The sequence below is a fragment of the Malaya genurostris genome, chromosome 2 (genome assembly GCF_030247185.1).
Source record: "Malaya genurostris strain Urasoe2022 chromosome 2, Malgen_1.1, whole genome shotgun sequence".
In the NCBI taxonomy this organism is placed as follows: Eukaryota; Metazoa; Arthropoda; class Insecta; order Diptera; family Culicidae; genus Malaya; species Malaya genurostris.
This window is the reverse complement of record NC_080571.1, coordinates 259,680,245-259,700,630: the sequence shown is the minus strand read 5'-3', so window position 1 is coordinate 259,700,630 and position 20,386 is coordinate 259,680,245. Positions and strand designations below refer to the sequence as shown.

The following is a 20,386-nucleotide window of genomic DNA, read 5'->3' as shown; positions in this document are numbered from 1 at the left end:
CCGATTGCTCTGTGGCAGAAGCTTCCGCCATTTTGTAACTGGCAAACACCGCGTGGGCTGGAATTATAATCTTGAAGTTCTGTTACGGGACGAAGGACAGTTCGGAAACTTCTTTTTAGCAAACTCGAAATTGATGGTTGGAGTAAGCTTCAAGCTAGAAATTTAATGTTAATTTATGAATTCATTCCTTCTTTTACATTTTAGTTTACTTACATTATAAGTCTTCTTCGTGTACAATTCGTCCTACTGTAACAGTCCAATATTCGTTTTATATTTCAGCTGCGTGTTATATCCTAGGTTTTAATCATTTCAATTTGAAGACTTCATTTTACTTACGATCTATATTTAAGTTCAATTAGAATTTTTAATCAGGAAATACATTTTAACGGGGCACTTGTTTCTTATCGTGTGTGACACTAGTTTTATTTGACATTTCTACCTGTACCGACATTTCAAAGGGGCTTATCGTGTCTTCTCTTTGACGCAGCATGATCGCTGATCTGTGTTGCCAACAGTTGCAGATCAAATTACATAGTTTACAAGCACTTTTAATTTCATCAAAACCTTGAAGAAATGGTTTGTATCCGATAGTATCCTAGGATTCCAATATCAACACAATATCAGTTCCAGTGGAAAAGTTTAAAGTGTATGTTAAAAACAGCCGTAAAGGCACTCCGAGAATTAGGTACATAAGTAATCTTCAGTAACATTATTTTTTTAATTTTTGGGCCCCTCCCGAGATGAAATCCTGGGTACGGGTCTGACCCATAGTGTTATATCTTTCGACTCAGCTAGACGGGATCGAAAATATCTGTTAATGTTCGTGTGTGCGTGCGTTTTTTTTCAATTCGATCACTTTTCTCGGAGGTGACTTTACCGATTTCAACAAACTTAGGCTTTTTTGAAAGCTACTGATCGCTGTCTGTAGATACAATCGTATAAGTGACGCAACCGGCGAATAGCTCCATTTTCTGTTTGTACATTTTTTTCAGATTTCATCTGAAGCATCCTTATTATCTACTTCAATCACTTTGCATGAATATACCTTATGATCAAAACAGAACCGGAATTTCCATTTTAAAATTCCCGCGCTTGTCCAATCGGTAAAATTTTATTCTCTCAACGTTGGCAACTCTTTTATACACATTCTGTCAAATTTTGACGCTTATCGTACGTACGGCTCGCCTTCGAAGCGCCATTCGGTCGATTGTTGTGCGGATTCGACCTCATATTCATAGATCCACACCTCATCACCAGTTATGATGCATTCGATGAATGTGGGGTCACTATCTGAGTTGGAAATCATCTCTTTGGCCACATCAACAGGATGCTGTTTTTGAATGAAATTCAGCTTTTTTGGCACCAGCCGAGAAGCGACGCGTTTCAAACCCAAAACATCAGTTAAAATGTGTTCGGCTGATCCATAAGAGATGCACAACAACACAGCAATCTCTCAAATCGGTACAGAACGATTTTGCAACACGATTTGCTTCGCCGATTCAATGTTTTCTTCAGTAACAGATGTTGTTGGGCGGCCAGGGATCTCATCATAATCCAAGCTTGTACGACCACCTTTGAAGCGTTTATACCACTCGTATGCCTGTGTTTTTCCTAGACACGATTCACCAAAGGCCTTTTCTAACATTTTCTACGTTTTGGAACACTTAAGTCCATTTTCAACACAAAATTTGATGCACGCACGTTGTTCTAAATTTTCATCCATTATAAAAATCGCCACACGAAAATTTTTCAACTTCTTTGTATGGACGCCAAACAAAAACTAATCGTACGATATGCGTCAAAATTTGTCAGAATGTGTATAAAAGTATTGCCAACGTTGAGAGAATAAAAGTTTACCGATTGGACAAGCGCGGGAATTTTAAAATGAAAATTCCGGTTCTTTTTTTATCATAAGCTATATCAAAAATGAGCCTAAATTCATGTTAGACATTATCTCATGAAAGGAAAGTCTTATGAAAATGTGTGAATTAGAAGAGAAAGGCATCACACCACTAGGTGGATTAAGAGTAAGATTTATTCTTCAATGATAACCGAACCTCTTCAATGCAATAATTTCAACTTGTCAGTTTCAAAAATGAATGCTACTACAGTGTTTTGACGAAACACAAGGGCTCCTCTTTGATCGATGACAAAACATGCGTCAGTCAGTCGATATTAAGTAGTTTTCTGGTCAAGAGTTTTACAACACGACTGGGCGTGGGGAAGTGCCCGTCGAATTCAAGTTCGTATGTGTCGACAAGTTTGCGAAAAAGGCTATAATTTTGCGATCGATTTGCAGTTGTGGCCTGAAAACGAAAACGAAAGTCACATCCTCGACGATTCCAAGTTTCAATCGAAAAATGCCGGAAAAAGCGTGTATTCATCCGAAAGTATAGGGACAAAGTAATCTTTTGGTTCGATTTGGCTAGCTGGCACTACTCCAAGGTCATTCTGGAATGGAATGCAGCCAACAAGGTCCCCAAGCTAATGAACACAATGGCCATTTCAAAGCAGCGACGAAGCGTTAGGGCAGCCAAGGACAACCAGAAAATGCCGCCAAAATGGCGGAAATACGCCGATTCGGTGTCTCTTTTCACTTTGCGGGCGCTGTTGAGTTTGTGATTTTGTTCAAACTGGAGAATTACAGTTACATTTCTCAAATTTGAACGAAATCTAAACATAATATGTAATTCTGTAACTTTGAATTTTTGATAAAAGTATTGCTAAGCAACCATTAGTGGACTTTTTAAACATATTGAATCATCCATTTCAGGTCTTTTTGTTCGTATCAATTAAGCTTTAGTCAACCTTTATTATTCTACAAAGAATTTCGACAGAATAAAAACCGGAAAATATTATCTCCGAGTCTGTGGCTCGGTGGAAGAACTCTCTACATTGGATGCGTAAGACTTCCTAGCTGATTTGATCCTTAAAGCAGTAGAACAAGCACACAAAAAATATTTATTTTGGTCTAATGTACTATAGCAGATAAGACAAAAATCCTAAATAGCGGTTTAGAAGCCTAACGAAAAATCTGTTTTAATATCAATCATACTACCACATACAATACTGTGCAATTCTTCAAAATAATTTTCTTCGATTCGTGAAAGAATAACTGGTATCGCATTGTTTACTGATTGAAGTAGTTTTGTGACTGATTTAAAAAATTATTCACGTTTTTTGTTCCGGCCCTTCAAGTGATGGTATAAAATTTTGAACACACATTATCCTATAACTCCGGAGCCAAATGTCGGATCTAAGATTTTGTTCCTTCACAGAACTGAGCTCCGAGTGTAATCTCTATTGATTACTCTTTTTCCACACCTTTCTTTAAAACCTTAAAAAAATTCTTTCTTGTAAACCTTTTACCACACGGAACGACCGAAATCAGCTCTGTTTTTAATTCGTATTACTGTTTTTCTACTAGTTGTATTTATTACCAAAATTTCCGAAATAACTAATAAATTAGTTTAAATTGAGAATTTACTTCACTGAAAAAAACTATTGTTTTTAGAGAATGTGTTTGGTTGGCGAATATCCTGGACACAAACCAACAAAATTTCAATCCACCACGAAATTCTCATTGGCAACTAATTTGTGACTGAAATAAGAAATTTTGACTCTATCTATCTGTCACCATCACTGCTGAAAAACAGCACAAAGAAAACCAAAACTGAAATTAGTTTTATTAACAAGTTTATTAGCCACAAACTCATGAGAAGTGTCAAAGCAAAGCAATCCATTATAAAGCTAAAAAGGATAGTCTGGTTGAAACTGCTTGCAAATTGTTTTGATGTTTTTCGCATGTGTTACGATATATCCATATTTAACTCTTATGTTTCTAAACCGATATGTAATATTGTCGTAAACTCTCAATGGAAAGAGTATTTATTCAGAATTTGTGGACATTTGATGCGATTGTGTGTAATAATATTTTTGTGTGGAACAGTGAAGCGAGTTTCGAGTTTCGATTGCTTTCGGTAGTAGTATGCCATCTAGTGTCTAGTAATTATTGCAGTGTTGACGTTTTTGCGTTGACAGTGCGCTATATAGCTGCAGATTGTAGAAGCCAATTTAACCTTTCATGTTGGTTGAAAAACAAAATTTTATTTTATTTTCGAATTCAACTAAAAAATTACTTGTATGGAAATAGAGTGTGTTTTCGCTAAGAAATGACAGCACGTTTAATTGGAGAATTCAACTAAGAACATAGCCATTTCAACTAATATTTTATTATTATTAAGAGAATGAGAATTAAAATATCTTAATTAGCAAAAGTCTAGATTTTATTAGTTGTCTCAACAAATAAGTAACTAAAATCAGAAAATCTACTATTTTTTTTGCCAAAATGTTGATTTCGGTCTTTCCGTGCATGATGAAATTTTTAATTGTTCTTTTCTCATGTAATAATTATCCTGATCCAGACAGAATTACATTCAACTTGGTGATAACCTTACTATGGGATGCCTTTTAAAAATTCGGCCTGCGGAAGAATGTGTATAATTTAATTGTAAATATATATATAAATATAAAAATACTGAACGCAACAACCTAACTCTTTCATCATACTATCAACAATATGTTCAGCAATTTTTGATAAAATGTTCAACTCAAACTCAAAAAATTTGTTTTCTCAAACTTTCGGAATCGTACAGAATAACTCATGTTCAACTGCACAACTTTGTATGCAGAACTTTTGATTTAGGATTTGTACTCTAAAATTCTGGAACAAATTTCACGATTTGAAATCTAGATCAGTATTCTGGAATCAAATTTCAGATCTAAACTCTGAATCAGAATGTTGCATCTTACTTCAGAGCCAGAATTCAATTCCTGAATTTAGTTTCAGGAGTTACTTTCTGAACTCCGTTGCAGCGTTTAATTTGCAAATGCAGTTTTAGAATTCATTTTCAGAGTTCAAAACCTGCTTCCTTGAATTGAACTCGAAACTAGGGTTCTGAAACTAAATTCTAACTGGATTCCAAACCTGAATTTTTCAACTGAACTCGGATCCTGTTCCGGGTTTCAAATTCCTAAATACTCAGAACTCAGCTTCTGTTGTAGATAAATTTTAAAAGCAAAAAGTACTCATCCGTTGTAAACATCAGATAAATTTCACAAATTTTTAGAACCATTAAAATATTCTCAAAGATCAATGCGAAGTTTTATTTTATTGATATTAATATTGAACAATTATTGATATTGGGAAAAAATTGGTGATGGGTGAAAGTGAAACCAACATCATAAAGATAAACTCGAGAAAATTATTTTGTGACACATCGGCACTTGGGTTGAAGTGTACGGTTTGTTATCCAAATTTTTTGGCCATTAACTAATCTGACGTGCTCAATATAACAATTACCCAACTAGAAGATTCTTTCTCGTTTTTTTTTGCATTATGTATTAACACGCTCTTGAAATTGAATTTATTATTCTTATCAGCCTGTCATTCGGGAACCGGAAGTTGTATCTCGGTAAAATTGAATAGAGTTGTATCGAAAGACCTCTCATTTGAATTTAAGCCAGACTGTAGAGCCTTTTGAATCATTTGAATCTAACATTCGATAGCTTGTCCATAGGAAAATCGAGTGTACTTTTTTATTTTTTTTTTCACATTTTACTCCATTACTCCGGAACCGCCAGTACGGTCCGGATAAAATTCAAAGAAGGCTTTCGGACTACGGTACTTTCAATTGAATGAAAGTTTGTAAAAAACGGTTCAGTCATCTTAGAGAAAATCGAGTACATGTTTTTGTTACATACACACTAACATACACATACAGACACACGAAGACATTTTGTGATATTGACGAATGGAGTCAAATGGTATAAAATCGATTCTCATTATGACTGCAGAGCCTCTCTATATGAAAAAACAAACATATTTTCAAGTTAGTTGCAAAATATTGGCCGGGTTGGCGGTTCAACGCATTGGACGCTGGTCTAACAAGCCAGTTGTTGTTAACTGTAGCCCCGACCTGGAAGGATTCTGAGTGCCAGTAGGATCGCCATAAAATGATTGCTGTACGCTAAGAATCGGCTGCGAAATCTGTTGAAACAAAAAGGCCAAATTCTACAAAAAGAATGTAATGCCAAGAATTTGCTTTGTTTTTGCAGTATGTTGGTTCTAAGACATCGACGGATCATAAATTGAGGAGGATATCGGTTGGGTGTCAAGTTTTTCGTACTTCATGAGGAAATTTACAAAATACCTTTAGCTTTCAATGAATCGGATCTGAGTTTCAGGAATTAGCTAACTGACTCAAGTGGCACGTTCCCCTGGTTAATTGAAGATTGGTACCTCTAGTTAGTGACTACATCAAATAACTTCTACGGAGAAAACTGAGCTGGTTGTATTTTCAAGGAAGCAAGAGCCAGCCCAATTACAGCTTCAACTAAGGGGTGAAACCATAGCTCAGGTCTTCACATTTAAATATCTCGGGGTCTGGTTCGACTCCAAAGGCACCTGGGGATGTCACATTAGGTATCTAAAACAAAAATGCCAACAGAGAATCAATTTTCTTCGTACAATAACCGGAACTTGGTGGGGTGCCCACCCAGGAGATCTGATCAGGCTGTACCAAACAACGATATTGTCCGTAATGGAATATGGATGCTTCTGCTTCCGATCCGCCGCGAACACCCATTTCATTAAACTGGAAAGAATTCAGTATCGTTGTTTGCGTATTGCCTTAGGTTGCATGCAATCGACTCATACGATGAGTCTCGAAGTGCTTGCGGGCGTCTTACCGTTGAAAAATCGATTCTGGGATCTCTCATATCGATTGCTAATCCGATGCGACATCTTGAATCCGATGGTGATTGAAAACTTCGAAAGGCTTGTCGAGCTCAATTCTCAGACCCGTTTTATGTCCTTGTATTTTGATTACATGGCTCAGAATATTAATCCTTCTTCGTTTGTTTCCAACCGTGCTCATTTCTTGGATACTTCTGATTCTACTGTGTTTTTCGACACATCCATGAAAGAAGAGATTCGTGGAATTCCGAATCACATACGCCCTCAAGTAGCCCCTAATATTTTTTATAACAAACTTAGAACAGTCAACTGTGAAAAAGTGTTTTACACTGACGGATCAAACATCAACGAGTCCACAGGCTTCGGTATCTTCAATCAGAACATCACCGCTTCGTACAAACTCAGTGATCCGGCTTCAGTTTACGTCGCAGAATTAGCTGCCATTCAGTACACCCTCGAGATCATTGAAACCTTGCCCAAAGACCATTACTTCATCGTCACGGACAGTCTAAGCTCAATAGAAGCTCTCCGGGCAATGAAGCCAGGAAAGTATCCCCCATATTTTCTGGGGAAAATACGGGAACACTTGAGAACTTTATCTGGACGGTCTTATTCAATATCGTTAGTCTGGGTCCCTTCGCATTGTTCCATTCCGGGCAATGAAAAGGCAGACTCATTGGCTAAAGTGGGCGCATTGGAAGGTGATATTTATGAAAGACCAATCTGCTTCAATGAATTTTTCAGTATTTCTCGTCAGAAAACTCTCGAAAGTTGGCAAACTTCATGGAGCAATGGCGAACTGGGACGATGGCTACATTCCATTATCCCTAGGGTATCGACGAAACCATGGTTCAGGGGGATGAACGTGAGTCGCGATTTCATTCGCGTGATGTCTCGGCTCATGTCCAATCACTACACATTCAACGCGCATCTCCGGCGTATTGGGCTCGCATAGAGCGGTCTCTGCGCTTGTGGTAACGGTTATCAGGACATCGAGCATATCGTGTGGACGTGCGTGGAGTATACTGACGCCAGGTCTTTATTGACCACCTGATGTACCTGTTCGAGATGTGTTGGCAAATCGGGATATTTCATATATGATGCTCATATACAAGTACCTTAAACACATAAATATAAAAGTGTGATCCATTGCATCTGGCATAGAAAGTTCTCCTTTCCTTGGCGAGGTTAAGAATAATCTTCACCTACAGGTTCGGCACTAACATCCGCTCGATTCTCCCGATCCCCTGCCTGTCTACCATCTCTATCGAAACTAACAAGATCTTCTTGCTGTCACTAACTTTTTCGCATACCCCTTCCCCCGTCTCTTCACCATCTCGATGTAAACTAATTAGATCTTTGTCGTTTTTAGTCATTCGTTCCCATACCCTTTTTTCCACTCCGTTTTCCACAACATTTACTTCTCCATGTTTTTTTTTTCATTCTCTTCGGCAACATCATTACAAACGCCCACGGAAAGCCACCCCAGTCAACATGCGGGCCACCCGCCGGGTTCTCGTAACCCGGGGGTGTTTACCGCGGACCCACAAAAGAATGCGGCAACCTTTGAAATGTTTCCATGTCACGAGAATTATTCTCATGTTTCCATCACCACCGCCACGAAGAACCACTCCCATCGATGAGGGACACACGCCGGATCTTCAAAGACTCAAGAGTGTTTCCTGAGGACCCACAGGGACAAGCCCTTGGCATCATAAACTTTAACAGATTGTGCCTTAATAAAATATATCTGAAAAAAAAATACATCAAATAACTCCCGAAATTTCTACAAAAGTATGGTACAACGGTTTTGTTGTTTGTCGAGATTTTACCTTTATTCAGAACACAAGTTGACAACACTTGGCAGGAGGCTTAGTCGGGTTCAGAATATCAAGGAAATGGAAACTTATTTACACCTAAATTCTATAAAAATATCCAATTCAAAATTGAACAGAATCAGCTTACATGAATAAGTATTTTAAAACTAAAATTGCAATCAAATAAAATGACAACTTCAATCCCACCGCTGCACTGATGTCCCCGAGCACGATGGCTTCGTATGGTCCAAGGGAAACAGCCGTTGCGTTAATTGTATCCCCGACTTGGTGACGTGATTCCTTTCCCACCAGTCGAACCGTGGCCATTGCATTCACAAATCGGTATAAATCTTTCACATCTACCACATGCTCCTCGTCGGCGAGATTGATCAAAACAATGTTGAACGGATCAAAATCACGATCCTCGTTTTCACGAATGAACCGAACCAACCCGAACACGTCGTCGTTGAAAGCACGCGATTGGAATTCTCCTTGAGTAAAAATTCGGTCTTTTCGAAGTTTCATAAGTTCACCGTAAAACTTGTATGTGCTGTAATCCGCTTTCTGCTGTTTCAGAAGGTTGGTTTGTCTGTACAAAGGATGCATTGGAAGCCAGGTCTTATCGGCTTTTGAGAAACCTGCATTGAATGTATCATCCCACTGGAATGGTGTTCGCTGAGGATCTCTCGAACCATCTCTGTATCGTTCGGGACCAAGATTGCAACCTTGAGGATCTTTACTATCTTCATAGGAGATGTCACGGTAATCTTCCATACCGATTTCTTCACCATTGTAGACTACCGCAACACCGGGCAAGGACATCAGTAGTAAGCCCATTCCTTCGATTCGTTCACGCCCGTAACGACTGGCAAGGCGAGGTTTGTCGTGATTTCCCAGAACCCAATTGGCAACACTGCCACGGGGCATGTTCTCCAACCAACGATCGATGATGTATTTGAAATCGGCTGCATTCGAGTTTTCATTTAAATTTTCAATCATAGCGAAATTGAAAGGAAAATGAGCTCTCGCTTGAGTTCCATCCTCTGATTCGTAATATCTCATAGTCATCGTAAGACTGGCATATGCTTCCGTCATCATAATACTGAAATCAACAAAATACTCCTGAATGGTATCTGTAATACAGGAACATCATTGCTTGAACTTACATCGTGTCCAATTTGTTCGCCTCTACATAATCATCGATTAGTTTACGCCAACGGGCAATCACATTGTACGTTTCTGGGAGATCCTTCGTGTAGATATGATGTGTATAACCGTAGCTATTCGGATCATCCGGGTTGTTAATTGGTTCATTTCGAAAGTCCTCCACCTCGAACATGTGATTGATGGCATCAATGCGGAATCCGGAGGCACCCTTACCCATCCAGAAGCGTAAAATTTCGTCGAATTCTTCGATCACCGCTTCATTACGGAAGTTCAAATCTGGTTGACCAATCGCAAATTGGTGCAGGTAGTACTCCTCACGGTGTTCACTCCATTTCCATGCGGAACCATAGAACACAGATTGCTGAAACATGATTAACGATAACGGAAGTTCCACCCGTGGGGATTCCAACAACGACTTACCCAATTGTTAGGAACTAATGGGCGTCCTCCTTCCGGGTTCGGTAAACCCTCGTGCCACACATAGTAGTCCGTGTAGGGAGCTATTTTCTGCTCCGACTTGATGAACCAGTCGTGTTGATTACTGGAATGATTGGGGACAAAATCCAGAATGATTTTAATTCCAAGTTTTTTCGCTTCGGCGAACAGTTGCTCCAAGTCTGCGTTCGTCCCGAATAGTGGATCCACCGAGATGAAGTCACTAACATCGTAACCGAAATCCTCCTGTGGTGAGGAAAAAATTGGGCTCAACCACGTGGCATCCACTCCGATGTCCTTCAGGTATTGCAGTTTAGCAGTGATTCCGTTCAAGTCACCGACTCCGTCATCGTTGGCATCGAAGAACGACCGTGGGTAGATCTGATACAAGACGGCCGTCTCCCACCAGTCTTTTTGGTTGGTTTCTTGCGCCCAATAAGTTCCCGTGGAAAGCAGCACCACCAAAAGCGACCAGAGCACCCGAATGATGACCATTGCGCAGGGAGCTGATAGCCAACTGATAATGAGCAACATACAATGGACCCATTATATAGAATTGATTGGCCGCATTATTGAGTAACGATTAACTGCGTTGGGGTGTTGGCAAAATATCGGACTTAACGATGATTTACTGATAAGCTGCTCGGTTATCTTCGACTATTGTTTTTATTTCGAAGTGTTTGAATAATATTATTTCGGTATATCAAGTATTTTCTTCAACGATTTTCGGTGAGAGAATTTTATATCTGCTTGTTTCGAAATGCTGAAATCGATCATCATTAGATCGTAAATCGGGATAATCAGCATTAACTCCTTCCAATGGCACGATTCGTCTACGCTTTATTAGTGTATTAGCAGTTTAAGTTTTTATCAAACCGTTAAGCAGACGTAAAGTTGATGCTGTTTTCAAGACACTTGTTAATGTCTTTCTTAAAGTTTTATTTATGCGCAATTTATTTATTTTCGTCAAGCAAATGTAGACTACATATAAATGGTTTACAATGTTCACTTAGATACTACGCATTATTTCTACGACTAAGCTGGAATTTCATTTCATTTTTGGACATACAAAGGTCAAGATGTTCGCAATATTGATTGTAGTGGCGCATTATACGATTGATTGTGCTATATTTTGCATAATTTGTTCTAGTGTTTCTTTCTAAAAATAATTTCCTGGTTCGTAATTGACGGCTAGGTGTATAAAAATTTAGTTGCGATAATAAAGAAGGTGATTGAATGCGTTGAGAAATAATGTCGCTGATAAAATAAAGCATTGCAAGGTCGCGGCGTTCTTTAAGTGTTTGAATATTGATGAGCATGCAGCGTGCTTCATATGATGGTAGAGGAAATGCTGTCCAGTTTAATTTACGAAGTGCATATAAAAGAAATTGTTTTTGAATAGATTCGATGCGTCCTTCGTGAATAATATTGTATGGATTCCATACCAGGCTGCAATATTCCAAAATAGGTCTGACATATGTAGTGTATAATAATTTAATTGTGTATGGGTCCTGAAAGTTATGACTGAAGCGTTTTATAAAGCCCAGCATGCTATTAGCTTTATTGATTATGCTATTGTAGTGTTCCACAAAAGTGAGCTTGGAGTCTAAGATTACGCCTAAATCTCTTACAATTTTACATTTTTCTACAAATTGATTTCCTAGATGTATGTTTGTAGATATAGTTTCATTTTTCCTACTGAAAGTTATTGAGTTACATTTTTTACATTGAGTTGGAGTAGACTTTTGCAGCACCAAATGTGGAATAGATTGATTTCGTTCTGGAATATTACAGCGTCGTTGATATCTTTAATTTCCATGAAGAGTTTCATGTCGTCTGCATATATGAGCACTTCCAGATTTATGAGTATGAAGGAAATGTCGTTTATATGTAAAATGAAAAGGAGAGGCCCTAAGTGAGAACCCTGAGGTACGATGACAAGAAATTAATTAACCCAAAATGTTGGAAATTACGTGCCTAACAAGTACGTAGTAGAACTATATTGTACGGCATGTATATCCGAAAAGTTTTTGGAGTGACAAAACTGATCATTTCGTCGGTAGTCATTTCGACAAAAGCCATTTCGTCGATTGAGTTACTTAGTTGAAAATATTTTGATAAACAGACATTGTTTCCGCTTGAAAAATCTTTTGACTGACGGTTTTTCGATCATATGCAAATCTATTTTTTGTAATGACGGGCATTGTGTGATTAGTAAGACAATCGCTTTTTACGCAGCCCATCTGGGTACGAATCCTAACCCCTGGCCTGAGAGGCGAATGACCACGAGGTTAAAACCTCTATAATAAAAAAAAACAATCACTGTGAAAACCGACTTTTTAACCGAGGCCCGGTGGGCCGTTTGTCATAAACCATTCGACTCAGCTCAACGAACTGAGCGAATGTCAGTGTGTGTATGAATGTGTGTATGTAACAAAAATGTGCATTCGATTTTCTAACAGATGGCTCGACCGATTTTCCCAAACTTATATTCAAATGAAAGGTCTCTCGGTACCATAGGGTAATTGAATTTTACCCGATTCGGACTTCCGGCTCGGGAGTAACAGTGTAATATGTGCATAGATTGTTATTGAATTTCATCTGGATCCAACTTCCGCTTCCGGAGTTACGGGCTAAAATGAGTAAAATAAACTAAAAACGTTTCATCGATTTTTTCAGAGGCCGCTCATCCAATTTTCACAAACACCGCTTGTGAAAGGTCTTACAATCCCATATAATCAAACAAAATTTCGTCCGGATACGACTTCCAGTTCCGGAATTACAAACTGATAGGTATAAAAATCTCATTTTCAGGGGCATGTTTTTATATATGACACGAAAAAATTCAATCAAATACATTCAAATGGCCGTATAATTCTTGAATTGGACAGATTTGGTTAGTTGATGACCAAATACATTGATTCTTGGTATACCGAATCTTCGTTTCAGTAGAAGTATCGAAAATGTGATCGTGTTCTCCAAACCGGAAATCACTCAGAAGCGGATGAACCAATTTTCACAAACTCAGATTCACATGAAAGGTAAAAAAACTTAGTCCCATACCGAACTCTTGAATATTATTTTGATTCGTCATCCGGTTCCGGAAATATGGGATAAAATGTCCAAAAAATTGTGAAATGAGTGCACCAAATTTTTTCAGAGATAGCTAAACCGATTTTCACAAACTTAAATTCAAATGAAAAGTCTTGTGGTCCCATATAAAACTCCTGCATTTTGTTCGGATAGAACTTCCGGTTCCGTAGTTATGGGGTAAAATGTGCAAAAAATGTAAATAAGCGTACTAATGTTTCTCAAAGATGACGTGACCGATTATTACAAGCTAAAATTTGAATGAATGGTCTTATGGAAGACTATACAAAACTTCTAAATTTCATCTAGATCCGACTTCCGGTTCCGGAATTATAAGGTAAAGTGTGTTAAAAATTTTTTACCATCACTTGAAGAGGCGAAACAAATTAGTTAGAAAATTTCTAAATCGACATCAAAACTGCCCCAATCGGTAGTCATTATCAGTAGACGACCAAACAAAGCGATTCCGGTTATTCCTTCAAGAATCGAAGAAAATTATTTTGAAGAATACCACAGTATTATATATGATAGAATGATTGATATAAGAAAGGCATCATTACATCACTAGGTGGACTAAAACAGGTTTTTCAGTGTAGGATTCAATTAATTCAGTCTTCCACCATCTTTTCGATCACTAATTAGATCTACTTGCCGATTCTAACCCCGTCTTTCTCTCCGTTTTCCACCATCTTTTCGATCACTAATTAGATCTACATGCCAATTCTAACACCGTTGTTCGACCACGCTTACTTTCCACCCCCTCCACGTACATTCGTCATCCATTTACCTATCCCTTTTTCTCCGCCAGTTGAAGCAAGAACACCATTGCTGCCCTGTAGTGCTTGGTGTCATCTACTAGATATAGGGTTATAGGTTTAGTTTTAATTATTAGTTTTTATTGTTAGTGTTAAGCCTTGTTGTATCTGTTGGATCATTGTAATCTGTTGATGCGAAAGATGAGGAGATTTTATGCCTCCTGGAGAGAGAGATTGCCAAATTACATCTCCATCGGGCTTTTCCCTCCTCCCAAAAATAAACAAAATAAACAAAAAATAAACAAAATTTAGGAAAAAGAAAGAAAAAATGGAATTTTCTTGGTATATTTTCTGGTTTATGGTGCCAGCTGTCTACAAAATTTGTAACTTCGTTTTGAAACACCCTCGAATTTTGCCGTGCTTTTTTATCAATTTTCTCGTAGAAGTATTATATATGTCACTAGTCTTCTAACGACTGTCTTTTAGTCTATCTTTTTCCAAAAAATCATCTTTTCTGTGATTTTCTTATTCATTTGACTTCTCAAATATATGTTTCCACTCAGTCATTGCAAAAAATACTCTTTTGTTTCGATGTCTCGTTAAAATCTTGAGGTAGCTCAGTCCATATTGAAAACAACCTTTTTCAATAAACCTAGTAGTATAATAATGCCTTTCTCATATTACTCATATTTTCAAAAATATCACTAGAAGATTCTGTCAGAATTTTTTTCTTTCAAACTTGAATAAAATCAAAAACTTTCTTTGGGTATAATTTATCATAACCTTTTCAATTAGTGAACGGTTATGTCAAGGTAATATGGATTTAAATGTGGCAACCCTGGACGCTATACAAAATTGAACAAAGCACGCTGTTTACTAGGTGCTGGTGTTTTTTTCTACCGTACCAACACGTACCAATGAGTATCGGTTTTGCATCATTTTGTACGACAGTTTGAAAATTTTAATACTCATCGCCCTATAATTTCGGAACCGGAAGTCGGATCTAGATGAAATTGCACAGTATTTTTTAGAACACTGAGAGTTTTAATTTGAATCATGATTTGTGAGAATCGATTTAACTGTTACTGCGAAATCGAGGTGAGTTTTCTTCACTATGACCAGTGCATTTGGAAGCGGAAACCGTAGTCCCAAAGTCGATTTAACATATATATCTACTTACTAACATGTTCTGTCAACTAGATGAATTACCAGTAAGTTTTATGAAAATTTGCACCTCGTTTCGCCATCACTTTTGAAAAAATACTCATGAAATTGAAAGTTTTTCACTCATCGTGCTGTAGTACCGGAGCCGAAAGTCGGATCTGCATTAATTTTTCGGGGACTTTCTAAACTATTTCAAGAACTTTTATTTGCATCTTAGTTTGTGAAAAATTAGAAAATTTCCGAGAATATTTAGTGCACATTTTCTCATAGATGTTCACATATTGTCTTGTAATTCCGGAACTGGAAGTCGGATCGGTACAAAATTAAATAGCGAGCTATGGGACCATTTGACCTTTAATTTGAATTTGAGGTTTTAAAAATCGGTCAAGTCATCTTTGAGAAAATCGTTCGCGATTATTTGTCACATACACACAGACATACATACACACATAAACACACAGACATTTTGTTATCTCGACAGAGTCGAATAGTATATGAAACTCGGCCCTCCGGGCCTCCGTTCGGAAGTCGGTTTTTACAGTGAGAAAGGCAAGAACATTTTGTAGTATTTCATAGTGCTCTGAGTAAAGTGTTTTTTTTTACATTATTACAGCTAAATATTTTGCCTTTTGAAGGTTTATAACAGCTTTACGGTAGCATATAGTACTAATGAGCCTTTAAGAGCCTATATATGTATAAAGCAAATACATGACATCGTTTGGATGCTTATTGGTTACTTGGATAGCAACACTGCTGCTACTGGGCTTAATATGGTTTGACTGTCGATTATTGAGCTATAGAGAAGCCTCGACAGCTTTGAGTCATTTTTCACTTGAATTCACTTTTCATAACTGTGAATGTAAGTATTAAAAAATGCTGCATTTTGATATTTTAGTATATGTACCTCTTTAGCTTCATTGTGATTTTTTGTAAACAGATTCGATTGTAAGGGTTTTTAGGAATATTGTTAAATCGGAAGTGGCCATCTTGGATTTTCAAACCACTTCAAACATCGTTTTCCGTCAACTACTCATCAGTCCCGTTCCGAAAATACCCACATTGTAAAAGTTTTTAATGAATGTCGACAAACCGGAAGTCGCCATCTTAGATTTCCGAACTAGTTCAAACATCGTTTTCCGTCATCTACTCATCAATCCCGTTCCGAAAATACCCACATTGTAAGGGTTTTTAAGGAATATCGATAAACCGAAAGTCGCCATCTTGGATTTTGAACCGACCCCAAACATAATTTTGTTGCACTCACTTATCACATCCGTTCCGAAAATGGCCGTGTGATTGGGGGTTTCCACATTCATTGCACAAAACTTTATTTACGAACCAAATCCCAAATAACGTAAACTTTTTTTACGAACTACCTCCATTTACGAACCCCCGTTTAGTTCGTAAATGGAGGTTTCGGTGTACTCAATTTCAATATTCATTGCAAAACTGAAGAAAAAAACTCACATTTTTTAGATTTTATGATATACAATCTTTAAGCAAAACAATTTACGCGTTGTCGTCGCACAAATGGGATTATTTTTTTTCTTTTGCAGTAATCAAATATTTCTCTTTAAAGTGTGGAGTGAGGTGACAGAAATTACTCACTTTACTTATAATAAAAAAATTCAAATAGATTCCTTCGATGCTTTTCGATAAAACACAAGTGACCCAAGGCTGCCAAGACTCTTCTCTAACGTTAGATCTAAGTTGTTTGAAGTGTTTACAATAGTTGCTCAGCATTGCACGAAGATTTTTTTTAAAGTGAAAAGCCAATTTCCAATCTCAGTGTACACTGAGGTCTGGTTTTACGCGGTTTTTTTACACGGATTTCCAAAGTTACGCGGTTTTCTTGTTTTGTTTGAGTAATGCATGAAACGTCGAGATAGTGTTATCCCGTATTTTTTTAGGTCAAATTTCGATTTAAAAAAAATTAGATTAGTCGAAGTCGAATTTTTTGAATTTTTTTTTGATATTATGACAGATCTGCACGATTCATGCATTTCTGAGACATATGCCATCCAAAAAGTTTTTATTCTCAATTTTGCTATTTTTTTTACGTGGATATCCGAAGTCCCAAACTCGATTAAAATTTTTTTTTGAGATTATAACAGATCTGGACGTTTCGAGCATTTCTAAAACATTTGGCATCGAACATATTTTTATTTTCAATTTTGCGGCACGGGGACGGGTATAGCGTGATGGGTTAATCGATGCCTTTCACCTAAAATCAGAAAGGTTAGAACCTTTATAATTGAAACAAAAAATATTTTTTTGTGTTTATTTTCTACACGGATTTTTGAAGTTTTTTAATTTTCGTTTGAGATTACACCAGATCTGGACATTTCATGCATTCCAAAGACATTTGGCAATAACAAAATTTGTTTTACAATTTTGCGGTTTTTTCTACTCGAATTTTTGAAGTTACGCGGTCTCAAATACTCTAAGTCAGAAAGTCGAATTTTTTGAAATTTTTTTTACGAGATTATAACTGATCTGGACGTTTCATGCAATTCTAAGACATTCGGCATCAATTTTACAGTTTATTTTCTACGTGGATTTTCGAAGTAACCCGGTGTCATTTTTTTTTGGATTACACCAGATCTGGACATTTCACGCATTTCTAAGATATTTGGCATAACAAAAATTATTTAGTTTTGCGGTTTTTTACGCGGATTTCCGAAATTACGCGGTATTTGTAGTGCGTTTTTTATGCGGTACGTATCCCCCGCGTAAAAAGAGACCTCAGAGTAAAACCCTTAAACAAAACTTTTTAATTTGAAGCAATAAGATTTTGGTGTCTTCGACAATCATTTAGGGGTCATAAGTTGGACTACCAGGTGGCATAACAGTTCAACATAAACTGTTATGCACTGAAGAATCCAAGACGAAACGAAAAGAAAAATCTTCGACAGTGTTGTAGATGAATTCAAATTCAATAGCTACGTTGAAGACATAAAGTCTCTATCAAAAAAAAAAAAAAAGTAGATATGTACTATCTTATTTTTCGCACATGTTCGATTTCTTTCTTTTTTTATTTTTGTCCGATTATTTCATTTATACGCAATGCGTCTGTTTGAATGTGTGTTTTATATTTAAAAAAAGGAAACAATTGTTACTTTAAAGAGTCCGATTGAATCGTCAAGCTCTGAACGAGAGCATGAAATAAAAGGCAACTGGTTGTGGAATACTCTACTTTCCTGTGGAACACGGAAAGTTTTGTAAAGCGAGCAAGTTAATATTTCCATTTTTTTCATACAACATTGTCCCAACCTATTGTACATGCAGTATAATTTTTCGAGCTACAACCATCTAATGAAAGTGCATGCAAACAGTGCATTCGCCCTTTTTTGAGAATTAGTCTTGAGGCGAACCGACCTCTCTATCCGTGGAAAACTAATGGTTTGCCATACAAAAGACGTGTTTCAATTGGAGAAGGTCGATGCTGATTCTGTCGACTTTGCTGTTGTGTTTATTCTCAAAGATGCCACTTGGAATTCATTCTCGAAATTGTATCAAATTGATAACAGAAATAAAAACCTATTTTAATCCACCTAGTGGTGTAATGATGCCTTTCTCATATTACTCATTACATCATAAATATAATTGTGAAATTCGCAAAAACAACTGTTTATTGAATAGAAATAGGATAATTTGTTCGAATCTAATCTCACAAACTCTATAAAACCTGTTTACCCTGTAGTTCCGGAACCGAAAGTTGTATACACAACAAATTAGGGAATTCCATATGAAACTGTAAGACTTTTACTTTTCTTTTGAACCTATAAATTTGTGAAAATCGATTTGGCCATCTAAAAGAAAAGTAAGTGAGATCCTTTTTGCAGTTTTTGATCACTATTTCCAATTCTTCCGAAACCGGATTCAGATAAACGGAATAGCCGAAGTTGGTTCGTTTACTACCAACAAATATGACCTACAAATTAGAACAGTTTTGAACGTAGTTAAACCTATACATACTATCTCATGCTCTATTTTGATTAAACCAATTAAACGAAATCTAACAAACGAAACGAACCTGCGTTTCTGTTACTTCTGCACATGTAAGTCAAGCTAAACAGCATAAAACATGTAGTAGGAATCTTATTTTTATTATTATTATTATTATTATTATTAATATTACTATTATTATTATTATTATTATTATTATTATTATTATTATTATTATTATTATTATTATTATTATTATTATTATTATTATTATTATTATTATTATTATTATTTCATTATTATAATTAATGATATCACTACACAACGTGTACGAAATAGAACAAAGCACGCATCGTTTGTTTTGTGTTTCCTATTTCTTTCGGTGTTGTACATATTGTCACTCTATATGGCGATTTGAAAACTTTGACACTCATCGCCCTGTAACTGCGGAACCGGAAGTTGGATCCGGATGAAATTTCACAGTAGGTAAGACAGTATGAACTTTAATTCAAATCAAGATTTGTGAAAATCGGTTCAAGCATCGCAGAGAAATCGAAGTTAATTTAGTTTTTGGAGTTTTTCTTCTCCACTTTCGGTGCTCTCGGAACAGGAAAAGAGGGGACCAGTAGTGCCGAATTAAGTTTTTATGCCAACAAACTAGCAAGCTCTGCAAACTAGAAGAATTTATCGGACAGTTTTATGGGATTTGTACCTGTTTTCAATCATCGTTCGTAGAAAAATACTAATAAAATTGGTAATTTTCCACTTATCACTCTTTAGTTCCGAAACCGGAAGTCGGATCCTGATAAAATGTTCCACAAATTATTAGAGTATTATAAGACCTTTCATTTGAATCTTAGTTTGCAAAAATCGGTTGAGTTGTTCCAGAGACAATTTATTGTAAACTTTTTCTCAAATTTTCATATATTAACATATAACTTCGGAACCGGAAGTCACATTCAAATGAAATTCAATAGCAAGCTATGGGACCATAATACCTTTTATTTGAATCTTAGTTTGTGGAAAACGGTTCAGCCATCTCTGAAAAAAGTGAGTGCATATTTTTTTCACTTTTTTGGTACATATCATCCTATATCTCCGGAACCGGAAGTCGGATCGGAATGAAATTCAATGGCAGGCTATGGGACTATGAGACCTTTCATTTGAATCTTCGTTTGTAAAAATCGGTTCAGCCATCTCTGAGAAAAGTGAGTGCATATTTTTGTTACATACACACACATACACACACACAG

The 20,386-nt window shown here is 36.8% G+C and overlaps 2 protein-coding genes across 6 annotated transcripts in view; both read right to left on the bottom strand.

The window, feature by feature from the left end:
• The window catches only part of LOC131429690 (dual specificity calcium/calmodulin-dependent 3',5'-cyclic nucleotide phosphodiesterase 1A-like), a 614,729-nt gene that overhangs the window by 295,564 nt on the left and 298,779 nt on the right, over window positions 1–20,386 (bottom strand). The window lies entirely within an intron of this gene.
• On the bottom strand, window positions 8,530–10,684 carry LOC131429692 (maltase 1-like). The gene is made up of 3 exons (XM_058594002.1): window positions 10,162–10,684; window positions 9,741–10,102; window positions 8,530–9,676 (listed from the first exon to the last, which is right to left on the bottom strand). The coding sequence occupies exons 1-3, from the start codon at window positions 10,669–10,671 to the stop codon at window positions 8,719–8,721; spliced, it is 1,830 nt and encodes a 609-aa protein (XP_058449985.1). The 5' UTR covers window positions 10,672–10,684; the 3' UTR covers window positions 8,530–8,718.